Genomic DNA, 13,649 nt, shown 5'->3' on the forward strand with positions numbered 1-13,649 from the left:
CTGAAAGCGTTTTAGATTCTTGCAAGGAGTAGATAATATTTAAACAACATTATAAATTACCTCATCCTTCATATTTTCAATTAAAAAAAAGCTTTTCTATGCCCGACTACATTCCTTTACCTGCTTTGGAAATTTCCAGCTTGCCTGTTTTGGGGCACTTGAGTCTCTTGGCAGTAAAAACCCATTCATTCACCTGGCAAGAATGGACAAGGCCATGTTTCTTAATCTCCAGGTTAATTCTGGGGTATATATTCTTTGTCACCCATTGTATGTCCAAATACCCTCTGGCATCCAGTTTTTGAAGTCAGACCAGGTTACACAACCAATTTCTAGCAACATGCCCTCACAGCTGACCCCTTCTGGGCAGGAGGTTTGATTAGAGACTTTCTGAAGGCTCTTGCAGTCTGAACTATCCCAGTCTTACTTCAACTAGCTAAATACATTGGTGATGTAGGAGTGGCCTCCAAACTCTCACGTAACAGCTCGTGCTGGTATGCTTGGTATTTTTGTGCCAAAAGCAGTGTAATTTCTGTCATCTTTACTAGTACAGATAAACTATGAACCAAATGGTTATTCTTCTGGATACACATGGGTATTTAAGTGTGGGCATTCCCACACTTCGAGAGAGAAGTGCTGAAAGCTCAGTAAAGGTCCATCTTGTATCTCTCTATGTGTATGAGTAGTGGTATGTAGTTTTCCACCCCATGAATGCTTTTATTGCCATAAGGTGTTACAAAAGTCCAATAAGTTTTGTTATTCTAGTAGTAGATCTTATTATATCTGCTCTCCAGCTTTCTGACAATGTGGATGAGATTTCATTGCTCAGTTAATGACAGCTTGCATTTTCACCGAGTACCTTTAAGTCAGATCTTCTGTGGCATGTCTTAGCACATCTTTTYCTATACTTTCCAGAGAATACAAAGCTCTACATAATTCTTTGTCTTCGTTCATTTTTGTCACATTKATGCCTAGGCTCTTTCTGCAAAGCTGATCTGCTTGCCTCTCCTCCAATTTTAAGTCTGAAGCAGTACTAAGTCTCCTCCTGAATAATACTGCATTTCTTTTAATTGATTGAGCTCGTCTAGTCTCCTAGTGTTAAGGGAATACTGAGAAGCCTGAGTGTCACCTGAACTTAYTTTCAAGTTATGCACAAATCAGATGCTGAAAGAACCTGTATTCCATTGTCTCTGTCTTCTTTTTTTTTTTTCTTCCAGTCTGTTAAACTATAAAGTCATGACCAGATCATGACAATGTTCTGTGCAGAGGGAGCTACAAATTGCATATTTTGTGAAAGRTRGTGTAGTCCATATTATTCTSTCTGTGTCAGAAATCCATTTCTGAAAAGAGAGAACTGTTAATTTTCTTGATGAAAAGTACTGTGGAAAGTAGATTGATTAAAATCACTGATGCTGGAATTTAGATAGGATACTTGTCTAATACATCTCTTTATAGGTGTAAATAGGTTGAGATTTAAAATGTCTGAGTGAACATCAGGCTTTTGATTGTGACATTTCACAGTGTTTCTTGAGTATGAACTCCATTTTTGGGCTGTTACCAGTCAGGTTTGYGTTGAATTTCTGGCTGTATTACCAGGAGGGGCCTGTTGTTGGAAAACTTCCCCCACACATGGGTWGGTTATACTTCCATAAACACCAGAGTTCTTCAACCAGGCTAGATTTTAATAAGACCTTTTGGTGATGATGTTTGTTTCTTTTCTCTGTTTTTGGATGACTCTTATGACAGTACTGGTCTTTGTGAAGAGAACATGTGAATTTTACCTGTAACAGCTGATTTAGGCTTTTAAATTAAACCTTGAAAGTAGACACAGTTGCATACTTCTAGAATGACACATGTTGTAATACCAGGATCCACTCCCATTGTTCTCATGGGTACTGAGTACTTCTTGTAGGACTGAGCATCTTCACAACAGATAGTACTAGTCGGGACTTTGAGCTTTCTACTTAATATTTGTTTGGAGATTCCCCTTATTGCTGCTGAGGTATCTATTACCATCTTACTACCTYTCACTTAAAGACTACCAATAAATATTTCAGGAATGTACCCATCTGTCCTTCTTGCATGGGCAAAACCTACTGCTTTTTCTGCAACTTCCTAATTTTTAATTCTAAACAAGGGTGGTATATGACATTGGAGGGGGGGAAGGTTGTTTCTCCAAAACTGTTAAAAGAAAGGAGATTATGTATGGTTTATTTGAATCTATGGCTTTCTTTTGTCTTTCTCACAAACAAGCACACTAATATATGTTACCACATAAACCTTTGAAACAGAAGTTCTAGAAAAATGAGACTAAGGAAGACAGACTTTAAGCATCATTGCAAAAGTTTAATAACAAAAAAATCAATAGAAGTCTGTTGATATGTTATGAAAAATTACTTGCAGATTAATTTCCTTGAGCTGAGAAGCTTTAAATGAATATATTCACAATTCCGTTTTCACACCTCCATGAATTATGCTCAAACGATACCCAATTGTTGTTAAACAACATAAAAATTTGATATGTTGTCAGTCCCACTGCACAAAACAGTGCAGTCATTTTCTCAGCCAATTTTTGCTGCAAACCCAGCACTGGGGAATGGAGTAACACAAACAAGGTAATGAGTTTTAAACTAATTATGAGGTGACAACAGTATAATTGAACATAAGATAATGAGTGGAAAACTAACGTTCATCAAATTGTTTTTCTCAGCCTTARAAATTACTTTTCTCAGACTTAAAAATTGTCAGATGTACTGGTGTAGAGACTTTTGCCAACTGCTGAATGGTCAAGAAAGCTGTTTCTATGCGTAGCAGTGGTTTACGAATAGCTAGCTAGTGGTTTACGAATTGCTATTGACAAATAGCAATTTTAAATCTCCTTCAGTTACAAGAATAGAGAACTGTGATTGCTTTGGATGTTTAGAGCATTTCCACTTGGTCTCACAATGTCTATATTTTCCTAAGATGGAGGCTTTGGAAAATTGATTCCTCATTTTTCATCCAGAACTCCTTCACCTCTGCAGAACCTTACCCTGAGAGCTGCTCTATGTGCCAGAGCGTTCCTTATGGTCATGCTGTGTCAAGGAGCCTGTGACTTAGCCCTGCTCACCTTTCCTTTGCTCATCCTGTGTCTCCAGCTTCCCAGCAGGCCARTGCAGCTTTGAGGCCTCGCTGCCTCATCAGGGTCACTCCTCAAATTGATGTAGAATTGCCAGATAACTGTAAGAGARGAGAAAGCCTAGTTTCAAGGGGGGTTTAAAGTAACTCTGAACACCAGCACTAAAGTTAAGGTTTGATAAATCTTCATGTTTTTTAATGCAGTTCAGGTGTTAGCATTGTAGGTAGATGGAGGTGTGAAAGAGTAAAAGAAAATTGCAGGATTGCTTCAGTGATGGGATTTTGGTTTCCTGACTGTATTTCCAGAATGCCTCCATTCCACCTGTGGTCTGTGTTTTCAAGTCCTCTACAAAAACTCTTGCTRTGATAGTTTTCACTGAAGAGACCTAAACCCTCTACCCTCATGTGCTAATCCATGACTTGAACAAGATGTTAGTTTCACCCTTACATTCTAAAGCATTGTGAATTGCCTTTGTCCAGTTTCCAGATGCACTAGCATCTTTGGGCACAATGTGATGGAGCCATCTTTTGTTTAGATTGTAGCAGAGTTTGTTTTTGTCTGTAGCCTGTATACCTTTATCTGTAGACAAATTGTTGACTGCCATGGTCCTTTGTACCTGAAATGTATGCTCGCAGCTCTTGTACAAGCAACCTGACAGAAGGAATTAATTTGCTTGATTCGTGATTAAAATGTGACCTGAAGGTACCTGTGTGGACTCCTGTGGAACCTGTAGGCACGTAGGTGTTTTGGCTTTGAAAGAGGCCATGGCACAAACCCACACAGCACACCAGTATGGGATGGATCTGCTGTGAAGAAAGCCAGGGGCCAGTGGGAGGTGGACATCTGAGCAGGGTGAACATGCATGGGCCCTGTGGCATGTTGTCCCTGCTGTTGTGACATCTGCACGCTGGCAGCAGGAGCTGGGGGCATTGCCAAAGGGGGCTGATGRCAGAAGCACCTGGCGAGGGGGACCTGTGGCCACCAAGTCGTATGCATGCAAGAGGTCATGAGGTTGTTCATGAATAAATACTGCATTTCTGGATTTTCTTAAATCTTATGTGAATTGCCAGGCATAGATTTATAGTGTCTTGCTAAACTGCATTTGATTATATTGTCTAGAATTACCCACAAAGAATCATGACTTYATATGACATAACTGGTTTTTTTAAGTGTTGAAGGTAAAATTTTATTAAATACTGACTTTTCCAGCTTTGTCAGGACGTGTGGCAATAGTTTTGGGAAAGGTATGCTTTTATAAAAAATGAAGAATTCCAAGAGATGGCCTGCACACTTCCTCTCTTAGACTGTGACACTCCATAAATAACATCTCATTGAGCTACGCATCTGAAAAGGCCAGCAGAGGAGATCAGACTCAGTTGTTGTGGCTATGAATRTATGTCATGGGGAATTTATCATCCCAAGTCCTTCTCCAGTTTCTGCTGTACATTTTTATGATACTGTTAAGCATTGCTATTTTACTGCAGAATTTGATAATGTCAGAGAAAGAAGTAGCAGTTGTTAACAAGAGAGAAGTATTGCTCTTTGACATGAAGGTGTACTTGAGAAAGAACATATTAATTTGGTTTTTATTTATGTACAAGTATTTTTACAGCTGCCTTCTCGTGCACCTATGTTCCCATGTCTGCTAATAATTGAGACCAGTGTTTAAGGTAATGAAGCATGGGAAACATGGATCCTGTCTTTGCAGTGGAATGATTGGTTAGGYTTGTAGGGAATGGGTGATATAGGCAGGGGCAGAGCTCCGACACAGCTCCCAGACCTTGGTCTGGACCAGTTCCCTCCATGTCACCAGGTTTAAAACCAACAAAATTATGCAGAATCTTCAAAGGAATTGGCTGTTCTACAGCCAAGACATTTTGTTTTCAGTAATATGTAAATGTTTTGTATGTTTCTGTAGGTATTTTATTGCTGCAGTGCTGATTGTTTAGCTTTGGCAAGATTGTATTGATTAAAACTTTTTAGTGAATATGTTCACAGCTAAGTCAGTGCATTAGAGCAACTGCTTTGTAAACATTTCCCTGAAGCCATTCTGATTTCAGGTCCCTATTACTGAGCAATGCAGTTCCTCATGTTCAGTGGCTCATATAATCCCAGGAGGTATCTGGAGCATGTTTATGTTAAGTCAACTATGAATGCAGATGTTGAAAAGACCTGTTATTTACTAAGAGCTGGGTACACTAGTTGCATCAGTCTGATCTATCTTTTTTTTATTACTGTATTGGGTGTGAAATATAAATATCCTTAATAGCGAAAACAATACTTGGTAAGATTTATGTTCAACAAATAAGTAATAAAGATGTTGGTGGGTTTTTTTGCCTTTTAGATCCATTTCAGTTCCTTACCAAAAATGAACCTGCCAAGGAACAGACGGCTCAACCAGCTTTAGCTCGGAAACCCACTGTGATCCGAATCCCAGCTAAACCCGGGAAATGTAAGTTCTCTCAAATGTCTGAGAAATATGTTAGAAAAACATTTCAATTGGGACTTAATATTTACTAATAGATTTGCCGTTTACTAGCTAATATTAATTGCTAGAGGAATCCTGGGGTAATGTTTGACAAGAGTAGCCAATTTAAGGACTATGGAGGGAGGGAGGGAAAAGTAGATGAGCATCATGTTTCACTGTCCCTGCCTCCCAAATGCTTTATCTGGCTCCCTCCCTTGAGTTTGATGTCTCAAATGTGAYGGAGTTGATACATTTCAGGAAATGAAACTGTATGTAAGGGGCAGATCTAAAGGCTGGAAAGGAAGACTTGGAGGTGACACTTACAGCAGAAGCCAAGGTCAGCTAAACCATATCATGGAGCTGCATGTTTGGCCAAATTGACTTTGGTGCTGACCTCAGCTGAGGTTGTTTTAGTGCTGCTCCCAAGCTTCCATGTCAAAGGAACCACATCAATGCATTAAATTTTCCTTCGAACACAGCTTGGTTGGAATGTTTAGGAAAGTTTTCACAGTTTAAATCAAGAAGTTCCCTTGATCACTTGCTAGATTTGAAATCTGTGGCCATTTATGTAAGAATGTTTAGGTAGCAGTTTGAGGGAATTAAAAAAGGCATGGGAGAACTGCAGAAACCTGATGTTCAATTTTATGTCAAAGTCTTGACTATAGTTTTTTGAGAGTTATCATAGTCCTAAAGCCTTTCACTTTAATCCTTTACAGTTTTACAAATGGCACTGAAAGTGTCTTAGAGTGCAAATTGATCAGACAACCCCAAGGTCTTTGTGTGGGTCTTTGTATGCTGGAGCGCATACTTGCAAAATTCTGTTTAGCCTTACCTTTGATCCTCAAAGCTTGGGGAAAAATGTCACAAGATAGCTCTTAAAACCCATGTTTCAAAATCGTGTTTTGCCACACCTAGTAGGTGTAGAGCTAACTTTTAGTAACTGTATCTCCAGGTGGCATTTCTCCTAAGAGTTTCGCTCATTATTTCCAATTTCTCCCTGTCACCAACCCAGTTCTAAAATACTAAATTTTCTTTTCCCCTGCATATGTGAGAAATGCAGYGGAAATGATTAAAAAGTCAGAGAAGACTGAAGATAAAACTGTGAGAAAAAGTCTTTCTGTTAATACTTGATTATAAATAAAAGGCTTTTCAATTGGAAAAATACACTTATGAACTACTGTAAAAAAGCTATGACATAATTCTTCTCTATAAAAAGACATTGTAATTACAATTAAAAATAAAATGAAACAAAAAGCCAACCTGACAATTTTTTTCTTTTTCTTTATTTTCTGAGATGGATTCCCTTTTGAACTTGAAGATAACTGGTCCCTTGCTGCTCTCTAGTGGTAATTGAACTTTCCACAAAGGACTGCCTGTCCAGTACTTAGCTACAAATATCAGGAGGTTGTGAAGGACTGCCTGCCTTATGGGAATTGGTGGTTGGAAGATTAATGGGATATGGAGAAATAGAAGCAGATTCTGAGAAAGCAGAGTAGCCTTTTATTAAATAGGAGCTGCTGCAGAAATGTAACCTGTTAAAAGTTAAAAGAGGAGAGAAGTACAACTGGGCCAAGGTATAAATGGATATAGAGCACTTACATTGTAAAGGAGCCACAGAATCTCAGTACAGGGGGTCTTTCACCATCTTGTTCATGAAGGGAAATAAATTCTGTCAGGAACCAGCAAAAACTAAAAAGAAAAACCCCAATAAACAAATTAAACAAAATAACATTAATTAAAAAAACCCCAAACACACAACCCTCCCCCCTCCAAAAAAAAACAGCCCACCCAGCACTACCAAAAAGGGACAGAACTGGATGCTTAGCTATTTGAACTCCATGGAAGTTTTCAATCAGGATTAGCATTTTTGTCAAGATGCAATTGGAAAGGAAGCATTAAACTTCCACTGCAGTTATTACAGTTAGAAACTGCTGAAAATAACATCTGCGTTTTMGTTGTTGAGGATTTGTTTTGTTTTGTTCCTCTAGTTCTTTTCATTTTGACATAAAAAGAGTAAGCAAGAGGAAATTAGGCCTCTGTGCATATAGCAAGATTCGAAATAGTAAATAAAAGCCTCATGCTTTTTATATATCAGTAAGGTGTGATAAGAGAAGATTTCTTTTGCAATTACTGCCAGGTGTTGTTTTTACTTTTCATCCATCGCAATAGCTTAGAGAAGTGGTGAACTTTCTAACTTTTTTCCCCATGCTTGTCAGTGCCAACACAGTAACTGTGACCTTCTCCTAAGAATTGAACTCATCCATTGAACTAATCCATTTTTAAACATAAATTTTAAAAAGCATTAAAAAATGTATTTTTATTATATTAAATAAGTATTTTTAGTACCTTTGTTGGATATAATAGTAATGCAAAAAAGGTATTAAACAATACTCCTTTCTATGTATTGTTTCTTTGTTGAGAGTACTTTTCTTGAAATGAGAAACTGAAAGCTTTGTTTTGGATAGCATSTCTCCTCTTTTTTTTGTCATCAGTCTATAAATGTCCAGGCTGTCTACACATATTTTTATGTCAGCTGCAAGTCAGAAGAGCTTAAGTGTCTGTAATTCTTTCTATGAAATGAATTTTCTTGATACATAAAAAGATTGTAAAATTGGTGACAAGGTTCYAGTATATAAAGACAAAATGTTTGGTAAGTATGGTGGCAAAATCTGTCCAAGTGACCCRAGTTTCAATGGCAGAGACATTGAAAGCAAATGTCATATATTTAGGAGAGTGTTCTATTCTTTATTGAATGTGATGACATCAGCACTCTTCCCTCGTAAGATCTGTACTGTTTACTTTTCTATGTTTTAAACTTGTTTAGCTCATTAAAGACTACCTGGAAACCTCCATCTCTCTTTTCTGTCATCCTGAATTTTGYAGCAGGCAATAATTTATTTTCTTGCCTCTACCTTTCTGGAGATTCTTCCATCCRAGTCTCCTGATCTTTCAGGGTTACTTGAAATAACCCTCAGCTGTTTTACAGCCTGAAGGATATTCCAGGAGCTGACAGCTGAAAAAAAAAAAAAAGTGAGCCAGTTTAGAAATGGTGGTGGTGGTGGTGATGGTGTTTCAGGGTATCCAGTAATGAATCTGACATTCTCAGGGTAGAAACTCTTCTACTCATCTRATATTATATCATCAAGTATTGCAGCTGAAGCCTTGAAACTCAGTAATAACTTGCTGGTGTCCTGAGATCGGGCATGTAGGATGGGAAGTACTCCTGAATGACAATGTTCCCTTCATGTCCCTTTTCYCTTCACTGTTCTTTAAGTGGTTCTTCCTTTTGGCTGCTCTGGCTTTGAGGAAGGAAGTTGCATTCACACAAAAAATACCCCAAACCAAGGTGCATCCCTTTACCTGTTGTTGGTCCTCATAAGGAAGGTATTAATTAGACTTTAACTTGGRAATTTTGGGGTTTTTTTCAGCTTTAAATGACATCCCAATTAGYCCTCCACCACTTCCTGCTGAAAAGCCTATTGGGAACACATCCAGTATCACAGTGGGAAAACCCAACAGTGGTGATCTAGTGAAAAAAGGGGTAAGTTAAAACTGTTTTCCTGTATTATAGCTATGTCTCTATGTCTGTTCTGATTAAAAGATCTCTTGTGATCCTCAAACATTTATAAAGTTATTTGAAGGACCAGAAGATGAAAACTACTTTTAATTTCTTTTAATTCTGTTCTCTAATTTAATTAGGTATTTTAGACTGCTGTCAGTTTTGAAAAGAACTCTGGTGATTTTACTAAACTTTGATCATATCTGTCTTCAATTTTCTGTATTTATCATCTGAAATCARGATATTCTACAACTCACTTTCAAAAGCGTTGCAAAGTGGTTTGAAATCCAGTGGGATTCACATGGTGAAGTGTTGTCAAAACACTTCAGAAATGCATTTTTTTACCTTCATGCAGACAACACTTCTTGGTGTCTATGCTMATTTCCAGGCAAAGGAAGCTTTTCTGTAGAAGAATGAAGCTTGCTTTTTTTCAGGTCTTTCCTTCTAGTTGTTTTTACTGAGTAGAACCMCCTATTTTGGGAAGTAAGGCTCTGCTCGCTCTGAAACACATACATAGTAACGGTAGGCATTGTAGCTGTATGACATTTGACACAGATTTTCAAAAGGGAATTAAAATAAATTAGAAAATGACARTAAAATTTCCAAATATTGAATTTTCTGATGGCAAGAGTGGCATCTTATGAAAGCCACAGGCAGTAAAAAGGTCAAATCAAATTAAAAACCCTCACTAGAGGGGCACTGCCAACAAATGCCTTTGTATCTACCTTYACTGTTAAGATAAAAGGTTTGTAAAGGTCATGATTGAAATGGTTGTTCAGAGAGGTCCCACCCTTCCTGGATAATGCTGAAAAAATAGTTTATGAAACAAGACATTAAATGACGTTTTATTCAGTGGTACTCCAAAACTTTCACARTGTCATCCAGGTTATTGTGACAGGCATGTATAAACTTCAGAGGATGTTTCTAAAAAAAAGATTGTATTGAATCCRTTGGAACATTTAAATCCTGTCTTTGGAAAGGTAAAGAACTGTACTTCTAAAACTAGTGCTGTTTGTCAGTGGAAGTGATTAAACAGCAAGAGCAAAACTTGTTGACCGTAAGGGGCAGTTGGCAACAAGTTTCTTCCTTTTCACAAAGAAGAGGAAAATTTTTTATATGAGGATGACATCCTCTATKAAAGTGGCAGGTTGTTTTCTTTCCAATAGGGTAATTTAATCAGTATATTTATTTGGGGACTCGATCAAGCAACAAATTTTGTCACAAAATATATCTAGGTATTTTCTAGGTGGGAGAAATCACAGAAATTATTTATGAGTTTCAAGCACATTCAAGCACCTATTTAAGTAAACAAGACTCTTCAGACCTATTTAAAACTACTGGTTTGGAAATGGTTCTTCTGAACCCAGATTCAGCACTGATTTACCACRCTGTTCCAGAAGCAGCTTATTTAGCAGACCTGACAGAACTTTTTGGCACTGGTATGGAAATGATCAGCAGGAGGCAGTAAGGAAAGTCACTTGTTAATCCATCACTGTGGTCCAAGCCCTTCAGACATGGCCCATGTCCCCCTCTCCTCACTGCTATRTGGTGGTAATCTCTGGCAGGGTCAGCATGGGCAGCTGGGAAGAGCGATGCCTTAATCTGCCGAAGCAAGATTCACYAGGATTTGTCTGTTAGATCTCTAGAAAACATATTTAGGTGCCTTCTTTAATGGGAGCTGATGTTATTTGCAAGAGATGAAGTCCTGTTCAAGTTGCATTAATGTCATATTGTCTGCTTTAAGCCCATTCAAAGTGTTCCACGTATCAAAGTCAAATCAAAACTGATAATGTGAAATCTTGTGGGCAGTGTAATTGTACATTTGAAATTGGCTCTTAAGTGCTTACTACCRTAGCTGTAGTAGGAAAAGAGGGACTGGGTCATAYGTAATGCACAATTTAGGCTGTGTTTCAGGTAGTAAATCAGGTTATTACCCTCTGGTTTTCCTTCCATTGTCCAACTACACTTCAAAATAACAGTCGCACCATAATACTTACTAATTTACTCCCAGGCCTTCAGAAACTCTTGTTTTTCATGTCCATAGGATATAATTTAATATAAGAATTGTATCATTTCAACAAGATTTGTTTTTGTCGCTAGGCTTAAAGAAATGTCTTTTTTCTTTTGAATGGTTGCAGGACTTGGATCATACAGAACAGGGTGGAGTGCCTCAGCTAGAGCCTCTACTACCCCCAAGGTAAGCGTGGTTCTTCAGACTCACTTAAAAGTGGTGTTTGTGAATTAATTTGCATAGTTAGTCTCAATGTAGGCACTACTGACTCCAGCTCAATGGTCTTGGCTGAGCACTATGCTCACTAACAAATAGGCAGGACCAAGCTGGTAGCTGTTTAATACTTGTTTGTACATTATTGGTATGAGCAGGGAGATTATAGGATAGCAGCTGTTGGACTTCTCAGCTAAAGTACAGTAGCTGCTGACAGTCATTCCTTTCTGAATCTTTAACCTTTTCACCCACAGCACTTGCACTTGTGGTGGGGTTTGAGTGGTGAAGGAATGGAGGTGGCAGATGCCCCCATGCTGCAGAGGGCAGATGCTGGGCCAGCAGCTTCCTAGAAGCACTGACTAGTTTATACACTTCAGACCTCAAATGCAGCTGCAGGACCAGTGATAACCTTGGCGGTTTTTATTCTTGCGAACCAAAAAGAAAAAACATCAGCAAGAGCAAAAGCTGCTGGACCAGTGTTGAATTCACGTCATCAATGTGAGAGACACAGAGGAGGKAGCTCAGGCATTAACTAGGCAGTCCCCTGTGGGTATCTCGGCATTTACATTCTAAATCTGTGAGTTTAAATACAAGAGTTTGCTCTGTTGTGTCAGGACAAGAGAATCTTCCTGGTACTGAACTGAGTCTATCAATAATAATAAGTATTAATTAACAAGAAAGAATGTGGATGTACCTCAAGGAAACATCTCATTATTGCTCCTTATGGACTTGTTCCTTCCCCATTCCTTCCCCAAATTCAGTTTAGCATAGCATTCCTGATTCTTATGAGGGTCTCTGGGACTGCAGTAAATATTTTGTCCTTTCACTCTTCTGCTCAAATGGATTTTTAATTTTTTTTTAATGTAAGCAGTAATAATTCACTGAATTGCTTGCTAGGGTCTTCTTGTTTGGTTGGTTTGTCTTAAGTATAGGTTGGTCTGTTTACAGATTTAAGGCAGTCTAACTTGGAATTTCCTCTTTTGTCAAAAGAAAAGGGAGAGAYAGATGTTGAACAGAAGGGGAATTTTTTTTTTCTTGAATTTAGAAGTTATTCTGTACTCAAATAGTAGTAGAGAAGTCTTATCAGGAGCATTAGTAGAGCACTAGTATCTTCTCAGGTAGTGGGTGACACTCGCAAAATGTGTTAGAATGATACTTCAAAGATCCACTAATGTGCATTTGTTGGGGTTGATAATTTTTGCAGACCCATGAGGAATGCACATGAGCAAGTAATTATGCTGAATTTACATTATATAAAAAAGAGAAACAGTTGCAGCAGAAACTTGTAGTAATTGGTTGAAGATACCCCATTAAGAATCAAACAATACTGTGTTTTTGAATATAGCTACTAATACTAATTACTTCTAAACGTTACTGGTGTCAGCTGCTAGTCTCTGATTTTGGTTTCTAAACTGCTGGTCCACCAATGAGAGTGTGATACCTCCAGCATTGCCAGAGAACTTGAGTATTTTCACCAGTGTTTTCTTTCTGCAGTAGACACCTGTTGTATAAAAATGATAAATTCTGCTATTGATGGCAATGTGCAAAGTGGTGTCATATGTCATGAGTTTCATCAGAGTCACTTCAGGTAAGTGACATCCCAAGGACTGAGCTAGGCTGAKTCCTGAAGACCAGCTTTCATAAAAGCTCTCCAATAGCAGAACTTCATCCTGCAGCAGCTTCAAACAATGCTCTTCCTAGAGGTGGATTGCTGAAACAAATCCTGCTTMTTTAGTGGGCTCCCCAGAAAGCTGGCAGGTTGTTGGTGAGCAGACTTGGAAATGTGTAGTCAAAGGATCTGTCCAAGGACTTAATCATCAAATCCCAGTATGTGAAGAGTTCATGTATTCCTGGAAATCTTCAGATACTACTCACTGTGCAGCCCAGGTCATCACAAGTATTTTTTCTCACTGTGCACACTATAGCTAGGATGAGGTGGCAGGCTTATTAATATGCATATTTCTCTGATGGTTTGCATGGTTTTTAGGCCTGTGGATGGAAAAATTATACCTGCTCGACCTCCCCCACCTAAAAGTGTTCCTGGAAGGCCACCTCCACCAAAACTCTCTGCAGCCAAGACCTCCTCCCAGAAGGATGTTCTTTCACGATCTATTTCTGACATCGCTTCTGATAAAAAGAACGACAAGTTCAGGTTGGGACCCAAGAGAACAAAAAGTGCAGTCTTTAAAAATCCAGATCCAGCATTGCCTCCTAGACCTAAACCAGGTCATCCTCTCTACAATAAATACATGGTGAGAGTTGAGATACTCTATCTTAGAACATT

At 38.5% G+C, this 13,649-nt stretch overlaps 1 protein-coding gene across 8 annotated transcripts in view; it reads left to right on the forward strand.

Moving 5' to 3' along the window:
* The window catches only part of SH3D19 (SH3 domain containing 19), an 82,244-nt gene that overhangs the window by 55,579 nt on the left and 13,016 nt on the right, over positions 1-13,649 (forward strand). For all 8 annotated transcript variants that reach the window (XM_057376452.1, XM_057376388.1, XM_057376396.1 and 5 more), the window contains 4 exons: positions 5,460-5,567; positions 9,011-9,123; positions 11,280-11,338; positions 13,353-13,617. In XM_057376452.1, the coding sequence (XP_057232435.1) occupies positions 5,460-5,567; positions 9,011-9,123; positions 11,280-11,338; positions 13,353-13,617 (545 nt within the window). The remainder of the gene's footprint in view (positions 1-5,459; positions 5,568-9,010; positions 9,124-11,279; positions 11,339-13,352; positions 13,618-13,649) is intronic.

Source organism: Malurus melanocephalus, unplaced genomic scaffold (assembly GCF_030028575.1).
Source record: "Malurus melanocephalus ecotype Western Australia unplaced genomic scaffold, MMel_1.1 scaffold_9, whole genome shotgun sequence".
NCBI classification, from domain to species: domain Eukaryota; kingdom Metazoa; phylum Chordata; class Aves; order Passeriformes; family Maluridae; genus Malurus; species Malurus melanocephalus.